The sequence below is a fragment of the Erithacus rubecula genome (assembly GCF_903797595.1).
Source record: "Erithacus rubecula genome assembly, chromosome: 6".
Lineage (NCBI taxonomy): Eukaryota > Metazoa > Chordata > Aves > Passeriformes > Muscicapidae > Erithacus > Erithacus rubecula.
Window position 1 is genome coordinate 28,646,035 of NC_136688.1, and position 16,266 is coordinate 28,662,300.

Consider the following 16,266-nt stretch of genomic DNA (forward strand, 5'->3'; position numbering starts at 1 on the left):
TGTGTCACCACTGCTTGTGTTCAACAGACAAGGACAAGAGGAAAGAGACTATGGTTTGCAGACAGCTCAGCTTAGTGCTTTACAGCAATACTAAAATCTATTTTAAAATACAGTCAGTTTTTAGCAAATATTTTCCCAACTACAGATGTAAGTAGAAGGCACAGTCGTTTCTGTCAATACCCTGCAAGCAACAAAATTCTTTTCATGTAGCCTATATTAGGTGCTAGGAAAATGTTAATGTTGACCATGAGGTGAAATTTAAAAGAGTCTCTTTAAACACACCTTGGTTACATCTGGTTAGTTACAGTAAGTTCATCCTGATGTTACACCCAGTTACTTATTCAAGGAATGTCAACATTTGAGGGCTGTAACTTACTGGCAGTTTAGTGTTATCCTGGGATTAATATGAGAGGAGAGAAGTGGGCTGTGAGTTACAAGAGGATGTGTACTGCAAGAGATTTGGCAGGCCAGAGCTCTCATTAGGCCAAAATTAGAGATGTCCTAGGTTTCTGTGTATGCTATTTATCACTGCCTGGGGCTTACCAACAAAAGTAGCTTTTCCATTTAAAAATTCATTGTTCATTTCAAGAGAAAAAGAATTATCTTATCTGCAGAGTTCATATTTGGGGAAAAAACCACCAGAATTTCTTCAAGTTCTCTAAAAAAGATTCTAAAATCAGACAGAAGGCTTCAGAAGAGAAAATATTTCAAGCAGCATTATTCCATCTCAAAATTTACTAAGTATTCACTAACCTGAGTTGACAGAAAAGATAATCTTCAAACCATCAGCACATTTAACAGCATCAAAGTAAGTAGATTTATAATTAGGGCATTAGCTATTAGGAGAATTAAAATCCCTGTCTTCTGAAAGAGTTCCAGTTAATAGATCCAGTACATATCAGAAATCCCTCAAAATGTGTAATTTTGTATATAAATTGATAAATAGGTATAAAAAACATAGCACAACATAGAAGAGCATATCTAGAAAATGACAGTAATAAAGAGAAGTATAGAACAGGCAAAAATGTGGCATCATTTGCTCCAATAATATTTCCAGCAGAAGGGACCTCAGGTCTCTCATCCTACCTCCTGTATCTGGGACAGCTCTCTCACACCAGCTTACTCAGGCCTTTACTCATCCAGGTTTTGAAAAACACTGATGATACAGACAGTACAACTGCTCTATGCAGTCTGTAGTGTTCAGAGTGTAAATGGAAAGAAAGAAACAGGCAGTCCGAAAAATGCAGAAGGAAACACAAAAGAACCTCGAAGTGACACTAGGACTGCCGCAGAAAGAAAAAAGAAGGGTAAGGGAAGAAAGCAGAGTTATTTCAAAAATAAGAAAACAAGTACAGAAAAACATTTTTTAGTACTTCAATTTTTCCAGAAGCCTAATGTGAAGGGTCAGATTCTTTAATCCTTGAATCTGTAAAATAAAACAATCCAAAACCAAAACAAAACAGAAAATCTTTATGCCCTTTAAGTCATCTCAGCATAGACTCCAGAACCTGAGATAACTCAAATCTCCAGGTGCTTTCAAACAGGTAGGCTGCAGCAATCCTGCTGTTTGACACATTTCTGCCAAAACTTTGAGGATAAACAATGAATGACACTATTTTGTATGTTGAACTTTGTAGTTCCATCAGATACGAAGCTGGTTGCGAGCCCTCCAACTAAACACATCTACTATATGGCTGGTTTAATGTTGCCCATTTCAAGGAACTGGGAAATGGCAGGAAAGCATGGCAGGGCCATTTTTAGGGCTGATGAATTGAGAGATTTAAATAAACATTTCAAGTTTTGTTTCCTGGCCTATTTGTTCTGTTATCACAATTCTGATTGCAGAACCTTGAAGCACAAGGAAGTTTTAATGTTGCTGGAAATAGGGAAGAGGAACAATACTTGCTGTCAACTCAGTTGCCACTGTATGGCCAAGCCAGATGAAGAAAAAAATGAAAGAACAAAATTATCACGTCTTGGTTTACTAACTGCTAACAACCACTCAGGGCTATTATAGCTCAGATACTGAAGGCACAAGGCCCTGGCTGGAAGAGTTTATACTGACCAGTCAGGGCATCACAGGATTCTGTGAGACTAAGGGTAAAAAATATTTTCCACTCAGAGCTTCCTACCTTTTTTTTCACTGACATGACTTCATATCACTAGGTCTTGATGTCTTGATTTAATGAAAGATCTGTGTGTCAACAAGAGTATGACTGCCTCAATAATTGAATCAATATGGAATTGTGTCCTTGGAGATGGAGAAGAGCCTGGAAAGGCAGCAGAGGCAGCCAATGAGACAAATAAGAGGCTTTCTTCTGAGGGTAACTGCGAGGGAGCGTATGACATGCAATGTTTTGACGACTGCCATGCTCGCTCCACAACAGACAGCACACCGAGATAACATTAAAATCTATAACTGTCCTCTTCTTAAGGTTCAGACAATAATACCAAAGGCAGCAAGATTATTTTAGCATTCAAGGTAAGTAATCAGGTGATGACAGGAAGCCACATCTGAGCGTCTGAACTAAGAAAACCCCACGGAGTTTCAAGTGCCCATGACGCAGTCTTTTCCAGTTGAGTGTAAATAGGACATGTCACCTCACCCAACACCCTGCCCCACAATGTTTTGAAAGTAGCAAAGGAGGAAACCACATTGCAAAGAGGAAGCAACAAATGCAATTTTAAAAAACTTGCAGGTTTAAACCAACTCTATCATAACCAGAAACAGCTATTAAATTCTGAAGTAATAACACATCATTAGCAATTAAACTGCTGGAACCGGAGAGCAATCTCTCAAACATTTTCAATGGCACCATTGAGTGTAGGAATTGCTCACCACTGTATGCAAGGCAACCACTGACAAGGCATTGTTTATCATTGATTAGAATATGGCACACCACTACCACAGGTACCTGTGCAAAATGCAAGACAAATACCATGTAATTTCAGGTAGAAGTAAGAAGCAGGGCCAACCAAGAAACAGTTTTTTGTTTTGTTCTTCACTGGTTTAGCTGAAGTAACACCCTGCAAAACAACATATTTTTAGTTTGAAGGGTGCAAGGATGGTGAGAAAGAAAAAAAAGGAAATATCCAGACAATAACTCAGATGTTATTTTGTGTAACATGTTTCTGCACCAAAATGCAGATGGTCTTCTATGACCTTAGAAAGAATCACCAAATCCTGGGTGAAGCTGTAATAAAGTCCAAGTTGCCCTATATTGCATGAGCACATATTGCATATCATTAAAATTGCTTTCAATTACTGTTCAGCCTACAGGAACAAATGTCTTGTTAGAACAAATGAGGAAAACAAGGTATCCCAAAGGAAAATCCACAGCTCTTAAAATAAGTTTTCCAAGTCCTTCACACTGTCAGAATGGCACTAAGGTGACAGAACCTCCTCTCACCCATAGGATCTTCTCATCCAGGCATTTCATTTTAGCACAAGGCAGGTTCATCTCAGGCTATGTCTACACTGTGTGTGGTAAATACTCGAAAGATTATGCTGTGCTGACCTCTCTGCCTCTGTGACTCATCTGCTGCTGGAACCCTCTGGAGCCCAACAGCTCATTCCACGCTAGCTCACATGACCACCACAGCGCTGACTAAGAAGCAGATGCACCCTCAGGAAAAGCAGAACTGGGCAGTTTTGGACATTAAGCCAAGACAAGGACTTGGCCAAAAGCCATTAAGGATTTGACAGGTTGATCCCATGCTCATACTAACCTGGAGGAAAATAATATCACCAGTCTTTGCTAGTTTGCGTGATTCTTGTGCACAGTCAAAAGAACCAACTAAAGGCTCCATGAGGTTTTTTGGCATTTTTAGCTGAACCCACTGTGAACTTTTCCTCTTGAGATTCAGATTCGGTCACTGACAGGCACTTTATTAGCTTGAAGGCACTAAAGTTTGTCCTAAACTTCATTCCTACCAAACATTAACAAGAAAAGATTTACAGACTTCTAAAGCTCAAAAAACCCCTGCAGACCCATCTTCTTAGTCACTCGTCCTTCAGTGGGTAGCAGTTTCCAGTGGGCAGCATAATTCTCAAACATGACAGGCCTTGTTTTACATCTTAAAACACCAACATTATCAGTTTGAAGTTAAAACAGAGGGGACAGCAAGGGAAAAGCGAGTTGGATGGTATCTATGAAAGATCATTCAGCAGCAAATGCTGATGATTACTGGACCCAGGAATTTGCTACTTGAGGCAAATGTTTACTGCCATGGAGATGTGACTGTGGGTCAAAGGGAGATAAAATGTCATATTTCATAGAATAAACAACAGTAAATTAAAGATATGGCAGCTCAGGCTTCAGCACAAATGAGCTTGTCAAATCCCATCAGCTAGGATTTGAACTGTTACCCTGCTGAAATGCCCACTGTAGTCTCTTGTGATTAAGTATTACCTGAGCTCAGTAACCACAACTCAGGCAAGATGCAATACAGCTTATTATTAAAACCTCCTACTGATCTTTGGAAGTGGCCTGTATTGCCTGACTCACACAAAAACACACAAGAGAAAACGTTTCCTATTTTTGTTTAAGAAGCAAGTCCCCATTAGCGAATAATTTGACACAGCAGTGTCAGCACTCAAAAGAGTTGGTGTTGATCCCCCTCTAACTACCCTGTTCTGATCCAAACTCTCCTGATCTGCTTCCCTGTGAGAATGTCCCTACTCTGGCTGTGGCTTGATGACCAGCAATTGGCTTAGATTCTTCTGCCTTGAGGATGGCTTTGAGCTCTACTGGACAGCATGGAGCTAGCTAGCACCAAAATTTCTGGTTTAATTTCTTACAAAAAGTAGGTCCACCTCAAAACCACCCCATGTAATGAACAAACATGCAGCAAGCAAACATCATTGAGGACTTGTTTCAAAATCTGAAAAGCCCACTGCAGATGCAGGCTGGAAGAAATCTGAGGTACAAAATGAATTCTACTGGAGGAGCTCGTTGAACATGGGAGTCTTCAGTTTACTTGAAAAAATATAGGACCTCCTATATAGCACACATTCTCAGAATGCATTAGAGCCAAAAACTTCAAACACTTGAAACAGAATTCTGTATTCAGATTGCTTATAATAAATTTTAATTATGCACCATCCTGCATAATTTACAGTTTTTCCTTAGATCCAAATTACAAAATCCAGCGTTCTGTTTCACTAAGAAAAACCAATAAACAATGAAATTTGACAAGTCAAAAATCCGCTATTTGAAAAAAAAGAATGAAAATTGGAAGATAAAGATAAGCAAGTGAAGCAAAAAAAAAAAAAAAAAGGAACTCAGGAATTTATTTATTTTGTGTGTAAGACATCAAACTTTTTCCCCATTCCTTCAAAGCTCCAGAAACATAGATGTTGAAGCCTGAAATTGTAGTTCTATACCCTTTTGCTTTTAAATTAAACAAATGATCTCAGTTTTTGGAGCAGTTTTTGACTCCAGGGAAACTATGCCATAAAGAGAGTGCCAGAAACACATCTAATTGATGCATGTCCCAAGAATAGCTCAAAAGAGGGCAGACATACCACATATAGATTTCAAGAAAATTACTGAAAAGCCACAGAGCTTCAACAGAATGTGATATGTGAAACATAGCATATGAAAGACTCACTATCAAAAGGGTAAATTCAGTTTGGAAGATATTAATCTGATTACCTAAGAGGTACTATGAATTGGATATGCTCCTTTGTGCACCAAATCCAACCTGGACAGATGGAGGAGACTTTATACTCCATTTTCTGACATGTAATTAGCATTTAAGGGATGATCAAGTTACAAAGTTTCAAACAATTTTTTTTACTGTACATGTACAGTGAGATTTTCCTGACCATTTACTTGAATGGCTTACACAGTCCATGACTTGACTTTGCTGTTCTCATTTTCAGTGTAATGCTTTCTATGCACCCGCCTGGCAGAAAATCAGTCCAGCAACATTCTTTAACAAAGCAGTCCACACAAAGCTCTTTGCAGACTGAATTCTGGGCTAATTTTATGCAATCTAGGTTTTAATTAATAGGCAATTTTAATATTTTTCTGCACCATATTCTCCTCTTCCTTTCTTGCCATTACTGGCAACCTTCAGGATCTGTTGACAAAACAGTAAGTAAAAATACATCACCTATTGCAGGCTCCTCCCCCTGTTGGATTTACAGAACAATGCCACTGTCAAACTTCTATGCCTGTAAATTATCAAATCGCTGGCATTGGACTATCAGTTAGCTATTCATATGCTACTATTTTCCATTATGGTAATGAATGCTTTCAAAAAAACAAATTTGAAACCTATTTTTGATTTTGTTTATAAATGAACAGCTAAACAACAGTTAAAATTATGGCAGAACATAGCTTAAAAATCAGATATCTAATTAGGATATCTGTAACTTGTCATTTTATGGTAAAAAGGCTGTTTGCATGGCTTATCAAGCCCTTAGCCTTTGAAGGCCAGCCATCACACAAGGCTCCCTTCTGTTTATTTCTCCATCAGCATCCTACATCCATAAAACAGTGCTCATATGCACAGGTATATGAACATAATAAAATAAGACTCAGTCTACCTCCACTAGCATTGCCCTATATAGTTTTTCATTACTTTGAACTTTGAATTATTTCAGCAGAGAGTGACAGACATCAATCCCTTTGTTAAGGCAGGGGTATTCAGGGAGAATGGTTTTGGAGAGGGTGGCAGGGGGCAGAAGCTGCAGCTGGCAGCCACCCAGCAGCCGTGGCCGAGCGAGCCGCGCCACGAGGGCGCCGGGGCTCGCTGCCAGCCAACTGACGGGGAAGGAGGACGGGAGGAGAGCTCATGGAGACAGGCTGTGGCAGCGTGGGAGGACTATGACCTTTTGATCCCCGAGATGTTCCTGATGTACCAAAGTGACATGTCAGCTCTAATAAGCTGCACTCTCAGACTGGTGGCAGGGGCCTACAAATTGCTGTGAGATCTGAAGGCATTTGTTGGGATGATCCTGGCCTGGACGGGGCATATCAGTGCTCCCCCAGCAGGACTATCTGACAGTCGACCCAACAACTCCCACCCGGGGTTGTAACCTCGGGCAGGGTCACAGCCGCACCGAGTGGGGTCGCAAGCCTGACAGAGATGTGATTGTTTGTTAGTCTTTAGGGTCGCAGGCTTGGCTGGGGTGAGTTCAGCACCAAAAACAGAGGCACAGACCCAAACCATTTGGGAACAGCTGGCCTAACAGATTTTGTGCTCAGAAACAACTTCCGGATATTCAGCTAAAACGTGCCCGAACTGCTGCCTTGCATATCCATGTGCCAGCCCCTGCCAGGTACCAGACTGGCTCAAATTACTCCCAAAGAATCATGGCTGCATACCCAGTAGTAGCATCTGGTTTGCTTTCTTTGTGACAAATTTTCCATTGTTAACAGTGCTGCTATTCATACTTGAGCCATTGTCTTTTCTACCCTTCCTGGTGTTAGGCATCAGCTCATGCAGGAATATTCTGTAGGTTACCTGAGGGACTGGAGTAACAGCAGGACATATTAGGAGAGCACAAATTAGTAAAAGCATAGCCTTCCTTTAGTCAAGCTCTGGCCATTTCCTCTTTCTACCATTTCTTCACTCATCTTCCTGTACTGCACTGTGACCATTTGGGTTGCTCTCCTCTGAATGCTTTTTAAAAATTTTTTAGTGTAAAGAAGACTAGTAGAGTCCTGAATAGATTAATTTTGTTCATGTGAAGCATGCAAAATCTGCTCATGCTCTCTGTTTTAATTAAATTAAGAAATAATGCACCAAGTGTATACTGCCTTTTATTGTTGCATTATGTTTGGGTTTCAATGTAATATTTTAGGAGCAGACTGTCACTGTGAAGAAGTTCATTCACATGACAGAGCACCCAGCTTCAATCTCCAAAAAAGGCTAACAGATTATAAACTTCCATCATTTAAGACAATAAATCATTATTGCAATAATAAAGCAGGAAATAGACACAAATTAAGCAGAAACACCAATGTGCTCTTTTTACGATTAAGGGGAAGCATCAATCACAGAAACTGCCTGAGATTAACAAGGAGCCACTTTTTTCAAACATCCTGCAGTAAACCCAGAGGAAACCCAGCTGGAACTGCAACTAGAATATAAGCATGAGACTCTAAAATTATCTTCTGTCCCCTCACCCGTGCCTTTCCTTTTGGTACAGCATTTGCACCTCAGGTCACTCTTAACTGCTTCAGGTGCTGCAGGTGAGCCATATGCTTCATGTAATGCCACAAGCCAAATGTAATTCCCATAGTGATGTTTTCCCATGTATCAAAATCCTTCTGGTCCCTTCCAGGCCCATCAGAAGAAAGATCCAGTGATGGTACTATAAAACTCCAGAAGAAATGGGACTGAATGCTACCGTTTGCTGAATATTTTTTTCTCCAGTCTTTGTACAGATTTAAGGAAAACTCACAGTGAGTTAAGACAGAATTTAATTGGTCATTGTGCACAGGAGCAAGTGGTGTTTAGCTCTTTTTTTATCCTTGAATTCATTTTTTAGAATGTAATTTGAAAGATAAGTTCCACCAGCACTGAGGTGCAATGTGTAGGGCTGCAGAAGAACTCAAACCAAGCCAGGTCTCAAGTTTCTGATTTAAACCACTGATTTGCAGGACCAGTAAAAGTACAATATTCACCCACACTGAAATATGAGTTAATCTTACTTTTAAACATTTTTAGGACATAAGGAAATGACCAACTGCAAATTCTTACAATTCTTTACAGCTGCATGCCAGCAACTTAAACTCAGTGATTGACCCATGCATGCTCTCAAGCTTAATGCAGTTACAGGAACACGGGAGTAAGCTCATGTGTGCAGCAGGATTCATGGAAACCCATTCCACTTTGCACTGGAAGGAGTAGCATGCACTCACCTGCACTTTTTCTCAGTGGAGATACAATACTTAGCACTGAGAGGCAGCAACTTCTAACCACTCAACTGCAATCACTTTGTTACTGTGCTTCTCATTATATAGATGAATGATTCCCAGCAAATGTACCTGGAAGGGTTTTTGGATTACAAATAGTTGATTAACGATTGTAAGTCACATCACATCTTCAGAAAGAAACCACAACAAAGCAGCAAAACTTTGTATGCTCTCATCATGGCAATTAGGATATGAGGAATGAAGATTCTCCTAAACTGATATATAGAGGTCTTTGAATGCTCCTGCTGACAGTTTTCAACCGTTCTATAGTCTAGATCAAGTAATTATGCATGTCCTTCAGCTTGGAACTTCCACAGACACAGAGTCTCTGTAACACTGTTTTAACAGGAGATTTACTTTTTGATTGAAAAGCCGTTAAAATTTGGCTGGATGTTATTATGTCACTACTTCCCACTTGGTGAAATATAGCACCAGAATGAGTACAGGCGAACATAACAACTGTTATCATGAAATCTAACTGCTCCATACACCACCACAGCCCTGCCTCATGCAGAAACAATCATGGTATCATTTCCCCTGATGGTTAATATCATTTGCTCCAGGCCCTGTAATGATGGTGAGCTTCCTTTTGCTGTCCTCTACAACCAGAAGGGCTTTTTCCCCTCCACTGAAGCACAAGAGTGCAGACTCCACTACTGTTAAGAGCACAGAGTTACAAGAAATGTGAGTATAGAGCAAACACAAGAATGGAAGCCTATTTTGAGAAGGCTTGTTTTTCCCTACAACATGTATTAATGAGTTTTACCAAGGTTGTTCCTCTTTTTGGTGCCCTCTGTTTACCTGTCCTGAAGTGGATGTACTATGCTGTCTTCCAGCAGGTTAAGGAACATGAGCTCCTTCTCACCTTTGAGAGTATGCAAGGCTAACAATCTTTTACAAAAACTGGAGAAGTAGCTAAAAGGGTCTCTGCTGGAGCAGGTTCTTAAAATGCAGCTGGGACATGAAGTCCAGCAGCAAAATAAAGAATTAAAAAGAAACTACTCCAGCTGTTTCACAGAATCACAGAACAGGTAAGGCTGGAAGAGTCCACAATGGATCATTTGGTCCAGCCTCCTTGATCAAGTAGTATCATTTTAGAGCCCATGGCATAGGATTGCTTCCAGATGCCTCTTGAATATTTCCAGTGAGGGAGACTCCATAATCTCTTTAGGAAATTTGTTCCAGTTTCATTCACACAGTAAAGAAGTTCTTTCTCATGTTCAGGTGGAACTTTGTGTGAATCAGTTTCTGCCCACTGCATTTTGTCCTGTTACCTGGCACCACCAAGAAGGGCCTGACTCCATCCTCTTGGTACCATCCCTTTATTCATATACACTGATACGGTCCCCTCTATCTTCAGAGGAACGAGCTTTAAGTTTTAGGGTCCACACCTGCACACTAGTCTCATTTGGGGAATTTACTCTTCAGTATGCATAGACATGGCCTAATTGCAGGAATTCACCTTCCAAACAATCTGGAAATACCATCTGTTTTATTCGTATTCATTGCCTCTTTGCATATTTAAAATTTATTAAGTTTCACAGAGTCCATATAAGGGGTCACAATCAAAAGACCTTTCTTACACCATGCCAGAAGGTTTTTGACTTTCAACCCACTAGTAACCTCCACACAGATTATACCACAATGGTAAAGAAATAAAGGAGGTTTAGTAACTATTACCAAATACTTGAGTCTCAGAAAATCAGAGCGAATTCATATTGAAATGATATTATATTAATTTATTAACTGTTCTATTAAAAAATGTACTAAGATACTGCTTCTGTGATCCAATACAAACTAGCTCCTCTTTCAATCAAAATGGTGTAAACCAGACTGCAATCAGTTTACAGAGCATTCAGCTCAAACACTAAAGGCCTAAAACAGGCCAAACTGTCATGATATTTTCCAATGCATTTGAATTCCTATCATTCTTCACAAGGACATGAAGTATTCTCCACTAGTTTTAAAACTTCATGGAGGAAGTGTTTTCAGAAACTTGTCTAACAGCTGCTTGATTCATAAGCTCATGGTTCCTGCAAAACAGGTATGTTTATGCTTCACAGAATATACTTTTTTATTTTACTTAAGTCACCTGTGGGTCCAACCCTAAGCATTAAGTATACACATAAATCAATAAATAAACAAACCTAAACCAACCAACAGCCTCTGATCTCTGGGGCTCTGATAATTCCTTCAGTGTTTTCAGTCCATTTGGCACCAGGACTAAAAGAAGGAGATTTGAGGGGAGAGAAGCAATAAACTACATAACTGATCTTACTGAGGTGAAGAGAAGGTCAATCCATTATTTTACCCATAGGAATATCTTGAAATATTAAGAAAAAAAGTCACAGAATAAAAATAAAGCTCCAAATTTAAAAAAAAGGTAAACTGAGGCTGGAATAATAAAATTATTTAACCACAATATCTCAATGTATCAAGGGCAAAGCAAGAAAGAAAAGCTGAAGATTTCAGCTTCAAACCTTCTACTCCTAAACTAAAATAGAAAAATCCTGTGGGTGGGAGATATGGTAGCTTAGTGTTCTCCAGTCTCCATAACACAAAAGCCTACTTCTGCTCAACAGCTTAAAAGAATTCAAGATCAGAGCAACAAAGATGAAAAGGTCAGACTAAACTCATTGCTCACACTGTGCACTAAAAATATACAATGCTATGACAAACCACTTGATGAATACAAATGGCAGAATACTGAACACTGGCCTCCCCAGAAGTAGTGCAAGTTTAGAGACAATTTTAAACACAAAATAATTCTGACTTTTTCAAACAAATACTTGAAAGTACTAGCTGAAACTGAAGAAGACCAAGCCAGCATTCCTTTTCTTTGCTTGACACTTTGTGCAGGGTAGGAGGAGGATACTGTTCTTGTTCATACCAACACAGCCCTGAATTTTTTCCAAGAAAGATGGAGTTTGGCTTTGATGTCTGTGAGAGGAAGTTAGAGCTTGCAGCTGGCCAATACATTAATAGTATAGGCACTGGTGGACTAGAAAGGACCTCAGGTAGGTCATCTTAACCTATCTCTTTGCAGCACACAAATGAAATACAAATTTCCCTGTTCACCTAGTACTAAAATATACAGGCTGAGTTTCTAAAGACTTTTTATCTTAGATAAAATTTAGTCATGTGAACTTCACAAAAATAATACAGACACAGATAACCTGTTTTAAAAAGTCCATTACCAGTCATACAAAATATTTCTACTGTTCATGAAGTCTAATGGAGCCTGAACATTCTTTTTTTTTTTTTTTAATAAGATATTGTTTTAATTGGGTTAAGAGCTATTTTTATATTTAAATTATAAAAGTTAGTTCTTAGGGTACTCCTGGGCTTGTCTGACCACCCCTGCAATGTAAAATAACTTTAGATTTCTCCAAGTTGTCTTTCACTGGAAGAACTAAAGAGGTTATTCCACAAAACAAGGATGGAAATGAAACAGCAACCTCCATCATCCTCCAGACTATCCCCTCTGATGACATAGGTTGAGAGATGGCTAAGTAAAAATGGTAAGGTTACAAGTAAAAACTGAGAGGAAGAAGTGACAGCATTACATGTCTGAGGATTTTAGAGCAAGAGAAAAATACTATTAATCCTAACTCCTTCATCTGATAATCTGACAGGTATCTAAAGGCCAAATGAATACAAGGACTCAGACTATAAGTAGAGAAACTTTGGTATTTTATTCCTCACTTTAATTTGTGGCAAACCATGCAATTCTTTTGTCTATCTGGAAGCAGATAGACAGATCTGGGAATTCAGCTGGACATAACCATTTCCTACAAGAAATACCAACAAACAGTTCATGAATTCTTACATTGCTACATAAGCAGTGGCATTTTACAGCCAGCACTGCTTTTATAAATCCATTAATGTTCTCACAAAAATCTAACGTATTTAAGGACACAAATTTTCAGGCACTAGATCACAACTTTACAGAAGACAAGCTCTGAGCCTGAAACAGCTTGACAATGTCCTTTCAGCTTGTTCATCAGATTAACTTTCTGTCACAGATCAGATGAACATCTTCCTTGGTTTCTTGCCTAATCTAACACATAACCAAAGCAATTCTCTTCTCAAACAGAATCAGAAGCAAAAACAAAGGACACTATAACATTCCACTTCTTTCTAATAGCACATTTAGTTTGAAATTTTCATTTCTGCCTCTAAGATAGATTACCCTTTTAGCAAACCATTTATAGTGAAGGGACTGATTTCAGATAGGATTAAAACAACATATTAGACATATACAAACCAAGCAGTCTGAGTTGCTTACAGGACTAATAATGTGTTATGGGTCCTTTCACATCTAGGTCACTGGTTCAAATTCAGCTTTAGTTGGTGATGAGTGACAAGGAACAATGAGGTAAGAACCCAGCCACGAATCTGGCCTCTTATCCCTGACTCTGCAACATATACTCTTTATGCACATGGGCTACTCACCTAACCACTCTTTCCTGTCAATTCTACAACTGTAAAAGAGTAGTAAGTATTATTACTATCATACTAACTCTAGAAGACTAATTAATTTAGGATTCTGGAAGTACAAAAGATTATCAAAAGTTTATTGCTGCTTTCAGGCTGCTCAAGAGCTAACATCCAAATATATTAAGGGGGAACCTTCCCAGGACAGGTCAGCATCGTGCTGTTAAAAAGAACTCACCAAAACACACTGGCCACATCTGTGTCTTTTGATAGAAAGATAAGCATGGAAATCAGATGTTGAATGAGCCTGAAATTCCATATTTGCTCACAGAAAGACAGCAGGGGTTAAAAGTGATGAAAAATGGAAATCCAGAAGCAGCCATTTTACACATAAGAAAGAGACGGGGGAAAAGTACATAGTGTGGAGATGCACGGTGTTCTTCCACTACACAGCACAGTAAGTAAATGCCACATCAATGTTAGTAAAGAATGGAGGGAAGACACAGAATGAAAGGAGTTTATCAGCCCTACATCCCTTGATAAAACTTCAATTTCCAAAGGAGCCTGCACTGCTGATGTCTGTACTGTTCTTGTCCTGTGGCAAGACAAACGTTTCCATTTTCAACAAGTAGGATGCTGGCACATGTTACTACTTCAGATCCTTAAGTAAAAACAAGGAATGAGAACAGTAAAGGAATAAATCACAGAGCACCAACACATTTTAAATCGTTCTTAGGTTAAAAGGTAAAAAGCAGTGGTGGTAGTTTAGGCACATTAGATTAGGCACATAGATTCATTACTAACCTGTAACTGCTAGAAAAATCGTCTTGTGTAGCCCTGATTAAAGAATATTCTTGAACTACAGCTCATACACAGCACTGAGAATCTTTTACATGTGTGTGCTGGGAAATTTAGAAACATTTCAACTATTCCATGTGTTTTTCCTAAGTATCTTCAAATATTTTAACCACAGGATAAAAATATTTCTTTTAACTCCCACTTCAGACTCAGCCATGCCTTTCTTTCCAAAGGAAGCTCATCCATAGCAATTCTAAAGGACAAAGGACAAGACAATTTAAGAGGACAATGCACAACAACTTTGTGCCAAGAAGAAAATTATAAAGGTGAAAAATAATGCCTTTATCTTCCAAATCTAGTTAACAAATTTCAAATCTTTCTGCCAGAGGTGGGGAGCAGAATTCAAGCCACGTACTTCAGAGATACTTTGGCAAAAGGTGGATGCAATAAAAGCCACAAACACAATTTCAAAATTATTTAACGGGCCATGCTTTTCCAGACTCCTATTGACAAAATTATGCAGTAAATACATCGGTTTTAAGGCATTGCACTGAAGTTACTTACTACTCCCTGACATTCTCTTTAAGTCTACCTTCAACCTTTCTCTTGTCCACTGAAATGAGTAGCAGAAATGTCAGTTTTAATCACTCCATAGTTATTTTGCCACTGAGCTGTATTTGTGTTAAGTCAGACAACTGTGTATGATCAACTACAAAACAGAAGCTGATCAGAACCACCAGAAAGAGCAGCAAGGAGACAGAGGGGAAATACCCACATTATGCAAAGTGGGAAGTACACATGCAATTATCCTGCCTTTGCAAGAAAGATGAGCATTGCTTTGCATCATACATTTGGCTCTATGCATGAGCTGAACACTAAATAACAAAGTTTTCTGCATCTGTTCCTCATGAGGGTACTCTATTATTTCCAAGTGGGGAAAACCAAAATTATTATATTACTTTGTAAATCTTGCTTCAGAATTATCTTTTATTCTTACCACACTAAGTTCTCACTATTACTCAAAAAATGCTTTTCTCTAATTCTGTGCAGAAAACAGAAGCACAAAGACGTAAACTAATACATGGCATCACAAAAATTCCATATTACATTCACACAACAGAGAGATGCAGTCTGAGGCACTTGAAAGCCAAACAAGTGCAATTCAAGGAGCAGGAATGAGGATCTGCTTTCCTTCCTTTGTGACCAGTTGTTTCTCTTTGGAATCACTGATAACCATTAGATAAGATGAAATTTGCAGACTAACCTGTGTATTTACTCTTGCAGCAGCTTTAGATGACTGACAAAATAATGCTTTAAATGCATGTGAGTGACAGTACAATGCTGAGAAACTGACACGGCTCAAAAATTCATTCCCAGCCTTCAGAAAGTGTCTGAACATTTTCTATTCCACATACTTTCTTCTAAATTATAAATGGATTTTCAGAGAAACTGGAAAATCATTTTGTTTCAAGACAGTGTTAGGTTAGACTTGATAATTTGACTCTCAGCACCCTGTATTTCAACAGAACACTGCAAGTTACAGTGTGGATTTGTGTCTGTGTAGAGTTTCAGTTCTGATAGAAGGGATTTCTTACCTTCAGACAGGGACAAATCATCAGCTGGAGACACCAGGTCTGCCCGGATCCCAGGGCTGCTGCTCAGAGATGTGGTAATCTGATTTGTCAAGATAACCTGCAAACAGACAAGGGGAGGGGGATGGAAAATGAATTTTTATAGCAACTATAGGCAGAGAGAAGCCCAGGACTGGAACCCTCCAGGCAGAGCATTGAGATGATCCTCTATTCTGATCTTCAGCAAATTCAACACTCAGAACATTTTGAACTACCTGCAGAAACTGAAAGAGTCAATTGCAACAAATGGAGGAAAGGGATATTGTTAAAAAAATGAAATACTGAACAACAGAATGTTGATATATATACAGGCACCTTAGATGAAACTACTGTTTTGAAGAGCTTCATCTTTTGCTCATTTTCCATGAACAATTTGATGCTCCTTACTAAAAATCTACCATTTTCTTCATAGGCAAATAGGAAACCTATTTTCCAAGTAATTTCCACACAATTTCCACACTTTCTTC

The 16,266-nt window shown here is 38.9% G+C and overlaps 1 protein-coding gene across 1 annotated transcript in view; it reads right to left on the reverse strand.

The window, feature by feature from the left end:
• RAD51B (RAD51 paralog B) overlaps positions 1–16,266 on the reverse strand; it is a 355,720-nt gene that overhangs the window by 191,120 nt on the left and 148,334 nt on the right. The window contains exon 8 of the mRNA XM_079309682.1: positions 15,764–15,860. Coding sequence (XP_079165808.1) covers positions 15,764–15,860 — 97 coding nt within the window. The remainder of the gene's footprint in view (positions 1–15,763; positions 15,861–16,266) is intronic.